The sequence below is a fragment of the Procambarus clarkii genome, chromosome 43, assembly GCF_040958095.1.
Source record: "Procambarus clarkii isolate CNS0578487 chromosome 43, FALCON_Pclarkii_2.0, whole genome shotgun sequence".
Classification (NCBI taxonomy): Eukaryota; Metazoa; Arthropoda; class Malacostraca; order Decapoda; family Cambaridae; genus Procambarus; species Procambarus clarkii.
The window spans coordinates 22,218,188-22,239,002 of NC_091192.1; the positions used below are offsets into that span (position 1 = coordinate 22,218,188).

At 38.5% G+C, this 20,815-nt stretch overlaps 1 protein-coding gene across 2 annotated transcripts; it reads right to left on the reverse strand.

The window, feature by feature from the left end:
* Positions 1–2: 2 nt before the first annotated feature.
* LOC123755805 (adipose-secreted signaling protein) lies at positions 3–18,210 on the reverse strand. Of its 2 annotated transcripts, none has more exons than XM_045738635.2 (6): positions 17,868–18,210; positions 11,432–11,553; positions 9,786–9,895; positions 7,320–7,427; positions 5,262–5,394; positions 3–3,891 (listed from the first exon to the last, which is right to left on the reverse strand). In XM_045738635.2, exons 2-6 carry the CDS (start codon positions 11,520–11,522, stop codon positions 3,791–3,793), a joined length of 543 nt encoding a protein of 180 aa, XP_045594591.1. In that variant the 5' UTR covers positions 11,523–11,553; positions 17,868–18,210; the 3' UTR covers positions 3–3,790. The 2 variants fall into 2 exon arrangements, with proteins under 2 accessions (XP_045594591.1, XP_045594595.1); XM_045738639.2 differs by lacking the exon at positions 17,868–18,210 and adding an exon at positions 17,624–17,651.
* Positions 18,211–20,815: the final 2,605 nt, after the last annotated feature.

The window sequence follows — 20,815 nt, forward strand, 5'->3', positions numbered from 1 at the left end:
TCAAAAGTGTCAACTTTTATTACATTTATTATATTGCTTCCAAAATAATATTATCTTAGATCATAAATGTACAAGAATCATTTTATTCTACCCACACAACCTTTCACTCAATCTTCAATTTATTTAAATTGTTCTACATAACTAAGGGAATACGATGACAATATGGCACCGGTCCATGGCACATTGGAAAACCAAAATGTGTCTGTTCAACACTTCAGACAGTTTGATAAGCAGTTTAGTAGAATTTAAGCAACTCAATTTGTACGTGTTCCTGGACTACTGATCAGCAGCATCAATAGGTTAGGAGGGTTGATATAGGTTCATAGGCCCATGGATCAGCAAAGACCATTTCACATTACTGTTTATGCTGAGAAATCATGAGAATGGGCATCACAAAAATAATGCTGGTGATAGAATTTACATCTACATAGAATTTTGTATGAAAATTTCAATAATGTAGCAATGCTAAGTTAAGGCAGATTATACTGTGAGGAAGTTAACAGAATTATTCTGCACAAATTAAAATTAGTCTGCAAGTTTTTAAATGATTACACTATCATTCTAAATACCACAGCTATTATGAAGTGCTGTGCTGTATTATAAGCCTGTATAATACTGGTATATATAGTATGTTATTGCTGACTCTGGATATAATTAATTCTTCAACACTTATCAACAGACACTTTCAGGGGAAACAAATGACTAATTTTATGCCTGTCGACACTAGCACACAATATAAAACTTAGGAATTGGTAAACTACGTCAGAAAGAGAAAAGAGCTTATTTCAACAATTGGTAACATTAGTCATCTATTCTCTATAACTAGTTACAACTTTCCTCTTTAAACACTCGCTCAAGACAATAACTCACAGTCCTATTTCCTTTACGAGATGACTTTCATTCAGCCGTGATATTTTTTAAAAATCTTGCCTGTATTTAATTAATACTAGGTGATTATTGAAAGAAAAATTGAAGTCAAGACATCCAGATAATGTAGAACTATTTTACAAAACATTCAAGTGTGTCTACATAACATTCAGAACATTTAATTAATAATAATATTGTTTTTATAAAGACTTGCTGTACATGTATGTATGTATGTATGTATGTGTATGTATGTGTATGTATATGTATATATATATATATATATATATATATATATATATATATATATATATATATATATATATATATATATGTATATATATATGTCGTACCTAATAGCCAGAACGCACTTCTCAGCCTACTATTTAAGGCCCGATTTGCCTAATAAGCCAAGTTTTCATGAATTAATGTTTTTTCGTCTACCTAACCTACCTAACCTAACCTAACCTAGCTTTTTTTGGCTACCTAACCTAACCTTACCTATAAATATAGGTTAGGTTAGGTTAGGTAGGGTTGGTTAGGTTCGGTCATATATCTACGTTAATTTTAACTCCAATAAAAAAAAATTGACCTCATACATAGAGAAAAGGGTAGCTTTATCATTTCATAAGAAAAAAATTATAGTAAATATATTAATTCAGGAAAACTTGGCTTATTAGGCAAATCGGGCCTTGAATAGTAGGCTGAGAAGTGAGTTCTGGCTAATAGGTACGACATATATATATATATATATATGTCGTACCTAGAAGCCAGAACGCACTTCTCAGCCTACTATTCAAGGCCCGATTTGCCTAATAAGCCAAGTTTTCATGAATTAATTGTTTTTCGACAACCTAACCTACCTAACCTAACCTAACCTAACTTTTTCGGCTACCTAACCTAACCTAACCTATAAAGATAGGTTAGGTTAGGTTAGGTAGGGTTGGTTAGGTTCGGTCATATATCTACGTTAATTTTAACTCCAATAAAAAAAATTGACCTCATACATAATGAAATTGGTAGCTTTATCATTTCATAAGAAAAACATTTGAGAAAATATATTAATTCAGGAAAACTTGGCCTATTAGGCAAATCAGGCCTTGCATAGTAGGCCAAAAAGTGCGTTCTGGCTACTAGGTACGACATATATATATATATATATATATATATATATATATATATATATATATATATATATATATATATATATATATATATATATATATATATATATATATATATATATATAAATTTATTTATTTATTTCATGCAAATCATTCTAGGTGGATAAAGCCTTCAAAATAAAGGTAAGGTTTTACTACATCACACAAAATTATGTAATGAAATCTCCATTTTAAATTAATTCATTCTTTAAAATAAATAATATAGTGTACTTGAATGTTGTTAAAACATATGCTTTTAACTTGAATGCACATTTGGAACAAAACATGCATTTCTAAAAGAAAGACATTAAGGTTGAGTGTAAGTCTTCCCATTAAAACAAACAATTTATCCTAGCCCCACAACAAACTGACACACTCCTGGGGTACCTATTTACTGCTAGGTGAACAGAGGAATTAGGTTTTCTTTTCTTTATTTTTAGAGGCATTGGGTGTTAGGATTCCAACACCAATTCTGTCCTGCCCAGGATTCAAACCCAGAATTCCCAATTGTGAGTCGAGAACGAACCCGACTGCACTCACTAACCTACCTTGAGGTTACCTTGAGGTGCTTCCGGGGCTCAGCGTCCCCGCGGCCCGGTCATCGACCAGGCCTCCTAACTTACATTTCCTTAATAGAAGTAGATTTTCATTCGATCTCTTACAGTAGCTACCATGAGAAAAGTAGCAAATAAGAAATTTTCAAAAGCAGGTGCCAAGCTGGGAAGACTAGATAGCACCATCTGTGTTGCAGGATATTCATAAGCTGCTAAATATCATTCAGGATACCAATACAAGAACAAAAAGACATATGGCGAGTGACATCAAGGATATCGGATTCATCGAGGATGCTATCAAAGGGCAAGTCACCTGGAGGAACATAAGGAAAGGGAAAAGTAGGAAATTATTTTGTCTCCTCCTCTTACAGTTCCATTAATGCTTATAAATACAGTACAAAATTTATTTATCCTAGGCATAGTAAAATACCTTATCCTAAATTTAAGCACCCAAAATTACTTAAATTTTCAATACTGTATGTAAACACGCCCAACCCACAAATCTGAAAATTAAGAATTGACGATGCTTTGGTGTGTCCTGAACCATTATTAAGTCATGTACTAACAACTTGATTATGATCCAATGTGGACTGAAACATGGTCAATTCTTCCTTTTCAGATTGGTGGGTTAGATGTCTAATGTTCAGTCTAATCTTCAGTTATTGTGACCTCATCTTCAATATGAATACTTATCTTCAATATTGTTACATTTATTGCTTCTTTATGGCTATTCCTTTTATACAATTTAAAGACTGATCAGCAATGCTACCTTCCCATGACTATATAGGTAATGAGCAATTCTCCACATAGTAAAATGTTTCAATTATAAGAATTTTCCAAATTATTCACAAATTTTGTCTTAAAAAATTTAACTGCCAAAGGGAATCACTGCAATCAATTATGGAAACCAAGGGACTATAACAACAACAGGAATCTGAGTTCATGTTACAGAAACCACTTTGTGGAAACTAGAATACAAGTTAAATATAACACTGAAAAGGGCGTCACTTTTTACCTCTTTAGATATGATTAAATTCAATGACAAATAACAGTTTAGGAGAAACAACACACTCAACCTGCATCACATAAAAAAATGCAGGACCTAACAATAATGAAAGGAAGTTGCTCGATACAATATGATGCTAAGATGCTAAACTTTCCTCAGGATGGGAGACAATTTGCTCCGCATTCTTCCCAGCTTTCATACACCTAGGTGAAGCCTTGCCAGTCGGATGCTTCGGACTCCTCATCACACTCAATACCAATCAGCTTTATGCGATCACGTAGCATTGGTGTCCCTTTTCCTTTACCTGTAATGAAGTAGAGGAAGTTACCATTTAACTCATTCATATATAGATGGTATATAGATTTACCCCATGATTTAAATGTGGACAATTTCAAGACTTTCACAGCCAAGATCAAGGCCAAGGTCCAGAAATGTTATTTTGGGGTCTTTGTGGATTCAAACCTCATGGGTTTGGGGGCTCAACGGGTAATTGGCTTCATTCAAGGACACATACTTAGGCATTTAGAAGCCCAGATGCTAACATATGGAGGCTTAGAAGCAGCTCAGTCATTTGGAAAGTTTGGGGGGGGGGGGGGGGGAAGAAATTTGCTCAGGAAATTGGATCGCACACTGAAGGATCCACTATCAGATTGACACACTGCAGGATCCACTATTAGGACCACACATGGGAATCGACAATATTGATAAAGAAAAATCCTCGAGACCTGGAACTTCAAGAACAAGGGGTCATGGATTTAAGCTAATTAAACAAAGCTGCCCAAAAAAATGAGAAAATTCACTTTTGCCAACAATGGTAGATGGTTGGAACAAGTTAAGTGAGGTGGTGTTGAAGAACAAAACCCTCACTAGTTTCAAAGCGTTACATGACAAAGAGTGCTGGAAAGATGTGATCGCATGAGTGTAGCTCTCATCCTGTAACTACATTTCAGTAATTACACTGGATGGTCCACTATCAGAGATGAGAAGGAAGAGAGGATGAGAAGGAAGTGATCAGCAAAATTAAAGGAAAAAAAGGGTGAAAGAGAATGAAGGAATAAGACCATAAGAATGAGAAGCAAAAAAAAATGCTTAGAAGAGATGAATTAAAAGGGAAGAATGAGAAGACGACAAAGGATGAGAGCCAAAAATAACAATGATGAAAAGGAAGAGGGAAGGGAAATATCAAGAGAAAGCATCAAGCCATTATGACTAATAGCACCTGGAAGGGACCTGGGTAAGGATTTGGTATGAGACGGTGGGAAGGAATGGTGGTTAACCACTTGGACAGTCAGGGATTGAATGCCAACCTGCATGAAGCGAGACCATCAGTCTAGCCCATGTGGCTAGCCAAGTGGAGAATGTGGAGAAGAGATTGGGAGGAAAAGAAACGAGTAGGAAGATAAAGAAGAGGAGCAGGAAGCTTAGAAGGAATAGTGTGTAAAAAAGAGGAAATAAATTCTAAAGATTAGAAGGAAGAATGTGAAGAGAAAAACATAAGGATAAAGGAAGTGTGTGATGAAGAGAATGAAGTGAGTGAAAAAGAGTGCATGAAGAAGAGATTGAAGGAAGAGATTGGGAGTATAAAAATAAATACATTTGGTAGATGAGAGAAATATTTTCAATCACTGTACCCAACAAAATTATAGAAAAATAAACCTCTCATTTTTTCCTTACCTAGGACTCGAGCTAAAAGGGTGAGCTTGAGCTCCCTACCCGTGGGCTTCAGCAGTACAATCTTCTCCCGCAGCAGTTTTTCTTTATGTGCTAACAATCTAATTGTTAACTCCAGTCCACCAGCTTTGGTCACCTGTTAATATTGAAAATATGTTTTCAATCTTCAAGAAAAAAAAAATCAGGTACAATTTATAAGGTAATCATCATTTTTAAGTTTTTGCTTCTGGTGAAATTAACCTTTTAATTAGAAAGTTAATAAGACCAAACTAGTGCGTTCATATTCTCACCCTTAACAGTATTAAGGTCAACTTAATTACTTAAGTTGATCTTAATAATAATAATTATTTAAATCGACCTTACTAATATTTAAGCCAAACTTAAATAATTTAATTATTTAAGTTCCTTGTAAGAGACATTTCAAGAGTCCTCTTATGACTGCCAGATCAGCAGTGCTATTGTTAGATACATTACACCGGGACTTTAGTCAATGGAGTTCTGGATACTGGGGAACACAAATCAGAACCTGGCCCCCCCCCTCAGAGAGGTGCAGGGAGCAATGGCCCTGGAAACCTCCCCCCCCACTTTTGTTGGGGGTTTACCTTATCTGCCATCAATCGGGGTTAGGCACCCAGAAAGGTAGGAGTAACAAAACAGACCCCACAAGGTAAGAAAAATGTAAACAAAAACCGAACAGAGAGGTAGAATTCCCTCAATTCCCAACGTAACAAGGAAACATCACAGCATGGAGGCTAAGCATCAAAACAATGCAAAAACCATTGACCGGAGGGTTGGAGGGTGCCAGGGAACCTCCAGAGCTCACCCAGAAAATGGTGTTTCATTACATTCAACACTGGTTTTATGTGTGGAGCCCCTTTGGCTCCCTGGAGCTACATAACCGGCGGTTGAGTGGACAGAACACTGGACGCATGATCCTGTGGTCCCGGGTTCGATCCAGGGCACCGGCGAGAAACAATGGGCAGAGTTTCTTTCACCCTGATGCCCCTGTTACCTAGCAGTAAATAGGTACCTGGGAGTTAGTCAGCTGTCACGGGCTGCTTCCTGGGGGTGGAGGCCTGGTCGAGGACCAGGCCGAGGACCAGGCCACGGGGACACTAAGCCCCGAAATCATCTCAATCAAATCATCATCTCAAGATAACATAACCAAAGATAAGGAAAAGAAGGACATACCCCGGAGATGGCCGCCTCACACTCCTTAACTCGAAGGCGAGACAACTGGCAACAATCTGCGACCCAAAGTCACATACGAAAGCCCAGGACCAGAAATATTGACTAATGAACGGGTGGCCAGAACCCTGTTCAACCTCCAAAATCCCCGCGCCCGAAGAGCAGCCCAAGACATGGTGCTGAAGATGGCAGCCATAGCAACAAACTCCTGAAAGTCATAAGCACGAGGACAGACCGCAGGCTGGCTAGATGTAATAACCCTGCAAGTGACTTGGGATATCCGAGCCCCGGAACAGGGAACTGGATCAACCCAAAACGCATCCCTGGCCACAGAAGCCAAGGCACGCAGGCAATGATGAAGAGCCGCAACCAGACAAAACACAAGATGCACCCCAGCATGACCAACCAAGCATCAATGACCCAAGGACCCCTCCAGAAAGCAGTCATCTTATTCTTCACCAGAAAAGAAGGACAAAACTGCAATGGAACAAACAGACTACCAGGACCAAAGGAGCAGAAACCCCTGTGCCAGAGGAGAGCATGAAGCTCACCGACCCGACCCCCAGAGGCCAATGCCAACAGAAATAGAGCCGAGGAGAAGCGAGATAGGAGGGCATGCAGTCTAAGGACCAGGATGACTCAGGTGGCGCATAAGCAGGCCGGAGGTGAAACAAAGCACGAGAAAGCTTATGGAACAGGGCAGAAGTATCATTTCTGCCCTGTTCTATAATCTATAGCTATAGTATTAGTATAGTTATAGTATCTATAACTTTTCATTATCTGACTTTTCTCATTTGATTTCATGTTAAATGATATAATAAAATAAATAGAATATGTTGTGAAAGAAATACAACCTTAATTATATAGTCTTACCTGTAAATTCTCAGCATGACAGTAAACGCTTGGAATGTCTGCTACTTTGTATCCATCACAAGCATCTTTCAGCGGTAAAACTATAGTAATCTGGTACCGGTGGAGTAGCTGTAAAGTTTAAATTAAGGAATAAATTTACATACAGAACACTGTACTAAAGATATTAAAACTGCAATTATTGATTTATATGTATAGTTTTGTTCATTCAAATCCCTCATAGTATAACAGTAACCATTGTTTATTCCAGATGCCATTAACCATTAAAAGCAAATTTTGGCCATCTTAAAGAATCCTCCAACTCCTAAAATGCACCACATCAGAGGCAGTAACGAACCAGTGATAATTGTAATGAAACGGCACTTTTTCGTTGGGCCTCTATAGCTCCCTGAGGTAGCTCCACACATAAGTCATATCAGCCCTGGAAATTAATGTTCTACTGGAGATCAGAGCCAAAAGCTGATCCCCCTCCCCCTCCCTCGTAGAACTCAGACTCCCCATGACAACAGAGCTCAAATTCTTGGTTACATTTATGGAGGGTGTTTCACTCTGGGCAGAGGATTATACTTCTCCTCCATTCATGTTCAAGCTGCATTCCTCTGCAACTCCTCCCTGGGTTTGCCTCTGAGTACCGCTAGAGTCCTTTAATGCATCATACAGTATTTCTGGGAGTTTTCATAATCCTGCTATGCACCATCTTCCGCTCGGGTGGACCTTTTTTGGTTCCTCCTGTGGGAACAGGACCTCTATTCATTGACGGACCCCTTCTTTGTTTGAGTTCAAGTCTGATGCAGTATGAGGTCCCTTATTTCCCTGGTTTTCTAACAACCCTCATTTTCCTAGATAATTTGGCATGACTTTTTGCTAAGCCCACATGCTTGAGTGCCAAGAAGTGAGTTCCATTTTTCAATGGTTCTTTGGTGGTGCCCTCATCCTGTAACTACACTCAGGTAATTACTTCTTTGGTGCCAATTTGCAAGTATTCTCATGTCTTCTTTTGCCTCTGGTTGGCTCATTCTCTTCTTAAGCCATCATGGTCTCTTGATAAAGTGTTAGCCTTTCTTTCCTCTTCTTGGTTCTGAATAGCTCCTTCAGTCTGTGGTACATTTTATAAAGCTCTGTTTTTTGTTGGTCCATGCTTTTGGTTGTAGGATGGGAAGCTTCACGCTCTCCTCCAGAAGCAGGATTTTGTTCTTCCTTCCATGGTGGATGTTTTCTTTGCAGACCTCTTCTCCTTTTCTGACAAAGATTAAGACAGCTGGCTTCTGAAGAAGTCCCATTTGCTATGTTACGTTACTGCAGTTCATATTTACCTGTATGCCACTCATACTGTTTCAGTGGACACTTCGTTTGTGAATCTAGGTGGGCTTCATTCCTTGTTTCAAGGTTCGAATGTTCCAGTCTGAAATCTACCCGAGGCCTTTGATGTTCACAAGTTTGCGGCTTTATCCACAGTTTTTCCAACATGAAGCAGGCTGATAGTAGGGCTAGGGATCTGGGCCATCTTAATATCACTGTAGGCCCTGGGAAAAGCAATGCATTAGGGGGCCCTAGCCAGATGATGGGTCCCAACCAATTTGCTAAAGTGCAGGATTATCATCAGATATATTTATATTATAAATATAATACAAAAAGGGATTTGAACCCCAGGCCTTTCCAGCAAGAGGTTGGAGTAGCAATCAGTACAATTATCCACTCTGCAAAGATTCTAAGGCCCCATGCTGCTATGAACAGCATGGGCCCCTTAGAATTGTGAGGCCCTTGGGCAATTGCACAGTGTGCCCATGCATCACGAAGAAACTGCTTAGGTGTTGGAGGTCTAGCAGACTCCTATGGTTGATGTAGCTCTTGTGTGGAGATTTGTGAGCGAGATAGTAACAGGAAGCCCCCACAGCCTAACCAGAAAGAGGCATTTCATTACATTCAATGTTGGATTTTTCATCTTGGTAATGTTCCTGCAATAGTTATCCTTAAACAATTTCCTCCCTTTTATGTCCTATCTCTTCCTGTTTGCTCCCCTCCTCCTCTTTCACATATGCTTGGCAAGGCAAATATTATTAAATCTGATAGAGGAACTCCATAAATATCTACTCACAGGCAGATTACAGACCTTTTACCAATATTCTTTACCTTTTATTTGTTGATTCCTGGCAAAGATCAATGGTAGATATAAATACTTTGAATGGACTTAGTGGTGTAAAGAAATGATAATCTCTTGATCCTTAGGCTACTTACAATAGTTACAATGCAGTGGGGTACATAGTAGCAATTAGTACAATTGTGTTTTTATGAGTTCTTGAAACCAACAAGATTAGAGGCCAGTAATTATATTAACCTCATAAGAAGTTCATATATAAAGGTATTTCCATTTACATGATAAGTTGCAGGTATAATTTAATTTAGCACTTTAAAGGTTAAGTTCCTGATTATGTTTATATTGCAAAAACACATTAATATTTCATACAATACCTGCAGGAATCCCACGTGAGCTTCATATTCACACCCCTCTGCTTTTTCTTTAATGCTAATGGCTGTGTTGCCCAATTTATCAGTGTCTTCAGAAAAATGGACATGGTGTCCTGAAAAAAAAAATTATAGCCATTTACAGTGCATGCAGTTCTCACCTATATAGACTTCAACATTACAATAACATGAAAAAAATGAGCCACAGAAATATTAGAAAGAACTTTTTTTTTAGTGTCAGAGTAGTTAACAGATGGAATGCATTAGGTAGTGATGTGGTGGAGGCTGACTCCATACACAGTTTCAAGTGTAGATATGATAGAGCCCAATAGGTTCTGGAACCTGTACACCTGTTGATTGATGGTTGAGAGGAGGACCAAAGAGCCAGAGCTCAACCCCACAAGCATAATTAGGCAAGTACACACACACACTTCTAACTTTCTAACTTCAGAATTGCCTTTAAATACGTGAATGGCGATATACTAAAGAAATTGTTCACGACTTTTGTTAGGCCAAAGCTAGAATATGCAGCGGTGGTGTGGTGCCCATATCTTAAGAAGCACATCAACAAACTGGAAAAGGTGCAAAGACATGCTACTAAGTGGCTCCCAGAACTGAAAGGCAAGAGCTACGAGGAGAGGTTAGAGGCATTAAATATGCCAAAACTAGAAGACAGAAGAAAAAGAGGTGATATGATCACTACATACAAAATAGTAACAAGAATTGATAAAATCGATAGGGAAGATTTCCTGAGACCTGGAACTTTAAGAACAAGAGGTCATAGATTTAAACTAGCTAAACACAGATGCCGAAGAAATATAAAAAAATTTACTTTCGCAAACAGAGTGGTAGATGGTTGGAACAAGTTAGGTGAGAAGGTGGTGGAGGCCAAGACCGTCAGTAGTTTCAAAGCGTTATATGACAAAGAGTGCTGGGAAGACGGGACACCACGAGCGAAGCTCTCATCCTGTAACTACACTTAGGTAATTACACACACACACACACACACACACACACACACACACACACACACACACACACACACACACACACACACACACACACACACACACACACACACATTAGAAAGAACTTTTTCAGTGTCAGAGTAGTTAGTAAATGGAATGCACTAGGAAGTGATGTGGTGGAGGCTGACTCCATACACAGTTTCAAATGTAGATATGACAGAGCCCAGTAGGCTCAGGAATCTGTACATCAGTTGATTGACGGTTGAGAGGCGAGACCAAAGAGCCAGAGCTCAACCCCCGCAAACACAACTAGGCAAGTACAACTAGGTGAGTACACAGTATCATTCACTCTCTCCCATTCACTCTTTCATTCATTATACAGTACTATATGTGGAATCCCTTACAGTATCAGTAGAGTAAAGTATATGTACAGTACTTGGAAAGAAAATGATAAATAATTACCTTTGTATAATAAGTGGCAGTCTCAGTGACAATTGCTATTTGAAGAAGTGCATTTAAACAAGAAAATAATACACAGATCTGGTTAATAAATAAACACAATATGGTTATTAAATTGTACATAATATGGCTGTTAAATGTACTCCAAAATAAAGAGATGTGAAGCTAATATCTCTACCACAACCATCATGGAAATGAGCACAATCATGCCAAGTTAGCACTCACCACTGTCATGGTCATCTTCGCTATCCATCTCCACACTATTCGTCATCCCACCAACCTTTGGCTCCGTTTTATCCATAGCAGTAATGGGCATGTCACAGTCCCCAGTATAAGAGATTTAACATCTGCAAATATTAGTAATGTATTAGAGGCATTACTGAAGCAGCACCAACATATTTGTTAGTACTATGAACAATCAAGTTATTCTAGTTAATTAGAAATTACTGTGGGTGGACAAGCAAGTAATGGCTGGCAGACAGGAATGGCATTGGCACTAGTACTGCTTCTGACATAAGAAAAGCAAAATAATACGGAGAGCATTGGTGAGATGAATAGCATCCAGAAGACCTTTAATGCATCTAAACACGAGCAAATGGATAATGCTGCTTATGTGTCATTCTCGAAGTATAGTATGGTGGGGGTACCTCTTGGTGGCCAACTGACAAAAGAATCTAATGAATTTAGTTACTACTACTTAATCTGAGGCCAGGATGTTACCATCTTTGGTTAGCGGCCCTCAGGTAAATTCAAGTAAAAGTGTAATCTGTTCACTGAGCAAGTGTTGTTGAGATCCCAAGATGTTAAGAGATGGTTTTTCCATATGTTTCTTATGTTACCATTTTGCTGATTGCACTGATTTGCTGATTTGCCCTGCACTGTGCACCTGTTTCATGTCACGATTTTGTGGTTTAGTTTATAATTAATTATTAATAAATAATAATATTCAATAATATTATTGAATACTATTATTTAAGATATTTTATTAAATTTTTATTTTATTTACATACTGTATTAATTAAGGGGCCCGGTGACATAGGATGCCAATCCTGACCTCAAAAGCTTCATAGAAGGTTGTAACAGAACCCATGAGCACCACACCAGAAATAAATACCTTTTTGATATTCCAAGAGTACGACTTAAACTAGAAATGCTCTACAAATCAAGGGACTCAGAATGTAGAATGACCTTCCCAACCATGTTAAAGACTGTACCTCTCTGAACCAGTTTAAGATAAAAATGAAGCTATACCTAATAAATTCCCTGTAACCTACCTTACCCCTCTATTGTCAACCCATGTCTTTTTTTTTAAACGACGCTGTTTGTCGACCTAATTGTATTTGTGCTGCTTTTTCAGCCATGTTCCCCCTTTTTATCTCTATTTTTATTTGTTCTCAACACATTTTATTCTTTATGCTCAATTAGTATTAAGCTTTAGTCATTTAAGTTTTTCATGCCCGAAACGCTTTGCGTAATAGTGGCTTTAGGCATTGTATGTACTAGGCCTATCTATAAATCCATCATTCTTTGTAAAATCTCTTGTATGTATGTACCTTACCTAAATAAACATTTATTTATTTATTTATATTATTTATTTATATTATTTATTTATATTATTTATATAAATACATTGCCCAATGGCAATGGCTTATGTCCGTTTGTACAAAAAGCTGACAACCATTTTTTTATTTTTTCTCTCCTTTGTTTCTATGCGAATTTTGTTATGACCAACATTTTGGTGAATAAATATCCGGCACTAAGCATGTAAAGTTGGAATGAAATTGGTCAACATAATCAGCCACAGATGGCAAAAGTTGTGACTTATTTTTTTGGGACCGGGTTTATTTACAGATTTCAAACTATTCTCTTTGTATCTTTTGGTAGTACTAATGAATGAGAACCAGATGAGGGCCTTACCACTTATATAGGGGCAATAACGTTACTGCAATATATATGTGTTTGTTATCACTAACCTATCCCTATACTTGTACTGTATTTTGTTTTTTGTTTTGTTTTTCTTGATTTCATTTTAACACATTGACCTACAACTTTCACATATTCGAGTATGAATGTCAAGCAATGTTTATTAAAACATACAAGAAAATTCATTAATTAGAACTACCATATTCATTGTCAATAAGTTCAAATTCAATTATCTCTAAAACAGGAATTTTAACTTTGAGACTGCTTAAAAAATTCAATTTCTGACAGATTCTTACCATTTTTACAGATTATGTGCAACGTTTTAGTTCTAAGGTGTCCTTGCTGTCGTTTAGTCATAAACACACAACTTTTAAAGTTATAAATTTTTTTCATCTAATTTTGGCACTTATTTGGAAGGCCATTTCGAATAAATTTTTTTACAATAAACTATACTCTTCGGCAAAATTTTTCTGCAAGAACCATGAACGTTATATTCCATTCCGAGACCATAATGAATAAAATACAAATTTGTGATATTTTAATATTTTTAAACCTAATTTGAAATTGTGAATCATCAAATCAAATGGGGGGGACCCTCAACAAGCCGCCGGCTTCTTGTCCTAGGCGAGGCCACTATTGTTAATGACCCTCAGGTAAATTCTGGTAAATATACTGAGGTGACCTCCCCAGGTCAAAATACTGTACTGATCCACCCCAGTCTGACACCTCCCTTCCCCTCAAGGTCAAACGACTGACCCACAAGCTGACAAACTCCTAGCTTAGGGACCTGTCCTAAATTCTAAGATTGTTAGTGGTTTTTGCAAGACTGTACCACGTAATCACCAGAATATGTACAGTATTTTCACAACACATTGCACCTTCTTGTATATAGTATTGTATACTTGTATATATATTCTATTGTATATATATCTTGCCCAAAATGCTGTGCATACAGTATTAGTGGCTTTAGTATGTACTAGCTCTGTCTAGAAATCCAACATTCTGTTTGTAACTCATTTTGTATGTACTTTTACCTGAATAAACATTATCACTATCATATTTACAGTCCCAGTTACTACAGTTCGGTTCATTTTCAACTCGCAATCAGGAATTCTGGGTTCGAATCCCGGGTAGGACAGAAATGGTTGGGGTGTTTTCTATCACCTAATGCACCTGTTTACCTATTTTTTTTTATTTAAATATACAAGAATTGTTACATTCTTGTACAGCCACTAGTACCCGTAGCATTTTGGGCAAGTCCTTAATCCTAAGTTCCCCAGAATACGACAACCCCCCCCCCTCCCCGAAAAGAATCGTCTAACAACCAGGTACCCATTTTACTGCCGAGTTAAACACAGGCTACAGTTAAGGATTTGCACCCAGTAAATCCTCCCCAGCCAGGATACAAACGCTCGCGGAACGCCAGGCGAGCATCTTACCACTACACCACGAAGACTACTTAGAAGTAAATAGGTACCCAGGAATTAGTCAGCTTGTTGTGGGGTTCCATCCTGGGGAGTCATTAGTTCAACCTTGAGGGGGACCGCAACATTGGCCTAACAAACATATGCACTGTGGCTGCCTGTCCCTTCACACAACAAATTATTATTATAAATATTTATTTACCACCAAAATTGGTTTACTGTGTATATAGGGTCTCGGTAGTACAGTCGAATTTGTTCTCGACTCGAGAACGAGAATTCCGGGTTCGAATCCCAGATGGGACAGAAATGGTTGGGCATGTTTCCTATCACCTAATGCCCCAGTCCACCTAGCAGTAAACAGGTACCCAGGAGTTAGTCAACTATTGTGGGTTGCATTCTGGGAAAGAACAGTTAGCCTAAGGGGGACCTTGACAAATCTAACATGCTTTGTGTCCCTGACTATGGGAGCCATAAGATGAACCAAATAATAATAATTAATAATTTATTGTGTCGGGAGACAGGCAGCCAGTACATACATACTTAGGATGTAAGCCTAAGTACATCTTAGGCTTACATCCAGATATTTTTAACCCCGGATTAAATTACTGACCATCCCCAACATCCTTCCCCCCAAGCAGACTAACTCCTGTGAACCTATTTACTGCTAGGTGAACAGAGGCATGAGGTGATAGGAAATGTACCCAACCATTTCTGTCCCACCCGGGATTCGAACTCGGAATTCTCGTTTGTGAGTCGAGAATGACCCCGACTGTACTACCAGGACCCGCTGGCAATTACAGTACAACACACATTTGGAAATTTGGATTATTCACACAATACCTGGATTGGGGTCCGGAATGATATGACAAAGATTTTGGAGAATCTACTGTACAGTAAGTACTATGATTTAAGATTATGTTAACACGAGATTAGTTTATTTAAATTCATTTTCAAAACTTAAATCGGTTTACAAAAAATAATTCTCATTTTCAGAGGTGTAATTTGCCTTGTAAAACAAATTTTGGGGTTCAGTTCCTTACCTTTTTTTCCACAACTCAGGATGGGTTGTGAGGGAATTAGGCACTCCACTTTAGCCCTATTCCAGGTTCCCAAAGCCTGACATACAGCTGTGTGGTGGTGTTGGAAGCCAATAACTTCCAACACCACCATACAGCTGTATGCCAGGCCTTGGGAACCTGGAATGGGGCTTAAGTAGAACACTTAACTCCCTCACCATTTGCACTTTCACAATAATAATAATAATAATAATAATAATACAGTAATAATAATAATAATAATAATAATAATAATAATATGTTATTTACAAGAAGGTACAATGGGTTGGTGAGATAGAGTGATATTTTTACATTCTTGCAAAGTCACTAACACGCATAGCCTTTCGGGCAAGTCTTTAATCTAACATATCAAGTAAGATGAAAAAGTACATTGTGGCAAGGTTTTATATCGACAATATAAATTGAATGGTGATTACACTGGTAAAGATGAAGTACTTAATTTAATTAGCCTTAAGTACTAATATTGGAGAAGTGGGTAGTACAAGATATGGTAAGAGTTTGAAGCACAAGGTAGGAAACTATGAGGATGAAATTAGGCACTTTTTGGTTTTACATTTGAATAAGGCATAGGTTGGAACATTTTTCAATCCATCAGAGAGTGAGTTCCAAAGAATGGGCCCTTTCAAGACAAACAGTGTCTTGAGCCACTGAGTGCTTATCCTTGGTAGGAGCTTTATGATGGTGCATTCCGCTTTTTGGAATCGAGAAGTATCCCGCAACTCATAAGCAAATCAGATTAGACATCCTCAGAAAAACATTATTCAGCCTATGGGTGAATAATAAATGAATTAAGCAAAACTTTTAGAATCAGAGCATTAATTCTGGAAAATACATTTCAATTTGTACCTTTTTTGAGATATACAAGAGTTGTTACATTCTTGTACAGCCACTAGTACGCGTAGCGTTTTGGGCAAGTCCCTGGAATACGATCCCCGCTGCGAAGAATCGTTGTTACAACCAAGTACACATTTTACTGTTGCGTTAAACAGAGGCTACAGTTAAGGATTTGCGCCCAGTAAATCCTCCCCGGCCAGGATACGATCCCATGACAAGGCGCTCGCGGAACGCCAGGCGAGTGTCTTACCACTATACCACGGAGACCTATTTAATGCTAGGTGAACAGAAACATCAGGTGTAAGGACACGTACCCAAAATTCCAGCCCTGCCTGGAAATCAAACCAGAGGTCATTTCAGTGTTAGTTTAGTTCATTTAATGAACCAACTGCATTGCTACATCCATAATAAGCTAATTCAACTAGATCTAATTAACCCTTCACACCATAAAACTATACATGCATAGTATATACTGTATAGCTCTATATAGTACTCCAACATTGTTTGTAATTCATTTTGTATGTATGTACTTTTACCTGAATAAACATTATTATTACTGTATCTCGCCCATGGGATGGGTATGGGGTGCATAATAAAGAAAGAAATTGAGAAATTGAATACTGTATCTTGTATAGCACTGTATCTTGTGCTACCCACTCGCCCAATATAAGTATCTAAGGTATGCAACCTCACCATTGTAATCACTGCTATCAACTTGTTAAAAAAGAAAAAAAAAACATTGTTTGAGAGTAGTCTTGTATTAACTGGTAAGAGTAATTATAATATAATGTTTCCATGATTCTGTGCTTGAGTCTTGTGAAAGTTGTCAAGTTGTTTAGTCAAGAGTTGATTTGTTTTTGTATTGAGGGAGGTACAGATAATTTCTCCCCCTGACTCCATGTATGGCTAACCATACTGTGAGATGGGAATATTATATGAACTTATAGTTAGTTTTTGATCTACACTGTAATCTTTCATATAGAATAGGGTAGCATCACACTGCTGTGTATACATAAGCTTGTATTAATAAAAAAAAATTGTATCATAGCTGTTATGTTGAACGCAAATTTTGCTACACTATACCTATTAATTAATAATCCTCACATTTTACTACAATGTATCTATTAATATTCTTAAAAATTTTGTTACATATTACCTACTTCAAATTATGTTGGATTAAGGACCTGCCCGGAACACTAAGCGTGTTACAGTGGCTTTATATGCATATAAAACCATCAATGTCATGTACTCTCATAAACCCAATGTACCTTCTTGTATATTTATATAATATATATATAATTTTATATAAATATATATTTTTTATTGTTACAAGCTTAGCTTATATATATTTATATATATATTACGTATATATACGTAATTAAATCAAATAAATAAAGGACATACCCAAGACGGTAGATTAATAAGAGAGGTGGCAGCAGCCGCGAGTGGCCGAGGTGGAGAACCTCGTGATCTGTCAGCACAACTCCAGCACGAATCCAGTAGTGTCCAGACCCAGAGGGTGGAGGGAGGGAGGCAGCGGGTGAAGGGGGGAAATACCAAGCTGGCAGAGACCCGATCTCCTCGGAGTGAACTCGTTATACCCGACACAACCCGTGGCAGCGGCCGTGAGCGTCCCGTACACGGAAGTCACTCATTGTATTGCGCCGTAAATGTTCTCTGTGACAGGCGACTAGCGAGTTGTTGCCCTTCCCTCCCTGTCAGTTAACTGTCTAGAAGGTAACTACCCACCCACCTGTCGCCAGCGACCTTACTGGTATTCAAAGCCACGGAGAGTAGAGACCCGTCTAGCCTGGCTGTTACGTAGTGCTCCAAGAAGCCAAGCGTCGTACCTTGACGTTGCGTACACTGCTAACCTTATATAATATTTATTATCAATATTCTGTATTCACCACGTTGTACGTAATGCTCTGGTAATAATTTTGGTACCCGCATAAAATGCATTCCTGATTTACCAGAGGAATGGTAACCCTAGTAGCCTCGACAAGGACAGGAAGCCGGCGGCTTATCGAAGGCCCCCCCCATTTGCCTTAAAATATACCTGGAAAAGATCATTAGCTCAATACAGTTTTGGAATTTACGGTTTCGGAGGGTAGGCGGTTCCATGGGTTAACCCTGTGGGTGGAAAAGCATCTCCGGTTCTCAGTCCTACATTGTGGCTTGTTGAACTTGAAACCGTTGTTTCTTGTTCCTGTTACAGCAGAAAGAAATTGTCCTGATCAATATCATCAAAATTGTTCAGAATTTTGAAAGTTTCATTGAGATCTGTTGTCATGCCTAATTTGCGATGTTAGCCCTCAACCGTTCGTCGTACAAGAGTTGACTTTGCTCTGGAATTATTTTTGTTGCACTTTCTCCAGATCAGCTGTCTTTCTGAAGAGGGTCTCCATGACTGGATGCAATAATCCAGGTGGGACTGCACCAGACACTTATACAATTGAATGACTACCTTCCTTTCTTTTAAAGGTAAAGGTACGCTTGATTATTTCTAGGGTCTTGAGTCCTTTCCTTCGACAATTTTCTGCAAGCTAATGCTGTTAATTTGGTAGTTATGACGGGTTGTTATGCCCCACATGGAAGGTCTTGCATTTATCGATATTAAAATGTATTTGCCAGTCTTCTGACCATTTGTAGAGTTCATATAGATCTCATTTAAGATCTCGATATGAGTTTTACTTCCCACTTTACCATAAATCTTAGTGTCGTCTGAAAATTTGATGAGGTTTGTCATATTCTGCCATTGATGTACAATGGCAAAAAGAGGGTTGGCGCCAAAATGGACCCTTGAGGTACCCCACTTACCACATTTCTCTAGTCATATTCATCCCCATTTAGCACGACCCTTTGTTTTCTTTGTTTTATGCATTCCGGTACTGTATTCTATTTGTTCCACGTGACTGTAGTTTCCATGCTAATCTTTCATATGGTACCTTGTCAAAATCTTTAGCAAAGTCCATGCTATACCTACCGGAAGCCCTTTGTCGCGAATAGCCGGTAACCGTTTCCCCCCAAAATGTAATTATTATTATTTTCTGGGAATATTCTTTCCCTGGGGGCCGAGGCCTCCCTATTGCCACTATTGTAGGAACACTTTTTATCTTGTACTATTGGCCCTCTCGGTACAATCACCCTGCCCCCCATAACAGCAGGTTTGTAAGGCAGGCTCTATTTTTAACAAACCCATGTTGCATACATTTTACAGGATGTATGTACAACCCCCCCCCCCCCTCCATAGGAAGAAAACTAAATATTATTAAGGATGCCAATATGAGAACAAAAGCGCATAAGGCGAACGATATCAAAGATATCCGATTCACCCAGGATCTATCTATCGAGGGACAAGTGACCGGGATGGACAGTCTGGAAGCAAGACACACGCACATCCTGGAAGTCAGGACTTTCAACAAAGATATGCACGACTGCAAGAGGGACAATGCAGTTTGGATAATAAGGAACAGAGTGGCGCTCCATTAAATGCCCGCGAGTTAAACGTGTATGACCAATACGTAACCTCGCCAGAGCAGTTTTCTACCGCTGGTTACGAGGGTAGGAGGAAGGCCACGGGGACATGCTACTCTTAAGAGCACGCAGTTTGTTACTAGTAACAGAAGACCAACGGGCACGGATTGAGGAATAACTGGGTAGAAGTCGAAATAAAGAACACCTTTGCGAGAAATGGGACGAGTGCAGATAGTCTCCTTAGCAGCAGCGTCAGCACGCTCATTTAAGGAAACCAATATGGCTGGGAAAACGGCAAAATTCTACTTTTATCTGCTGCTGTTGACCTGGCCAAATGTAAAATGTGTCAACAAAATTATTCGCACACCCTCCGTCACTGTGGTGGAGTGTGAAAAGATACGTGAATTCAGAGGATTACTGTAATAAATATTCCAGAGATGTATAAATAGTTACCTTTTTTACTGCAGCTCCCACCTGTTGTGCAATCTTCAGTGAATGGTGGATTGCAACTCCACTGTCCTTTTCTTCATCAATCTGCTGCAAGATGAAGTTAATTGTGCCTTGCTATGCCCCATATGCATTTCCCAGTCTTCCGATTATTTATTGTAGAGTTCAAGATCTGTAATGCCTCGATATAATTTTCACTTCCCACTTTTCCATAAATCTCTTAAGTGTCATCTGCAAATTTGACGTAGTTTGTAGTTTTCTCATCTGTAATTGATTTATCTGACAGAGTTGGTCCCAAAATGGAACCTTGCGGTACTGCATTCAATTCTAGTCAGGTTCATTTCCATTTTAGTCGACCCTTTGCATTGTTTTATCCTTTTTAGTATTTTACCATATATTCCATGTGCTTTAACGTCCTTGCCAGTCTT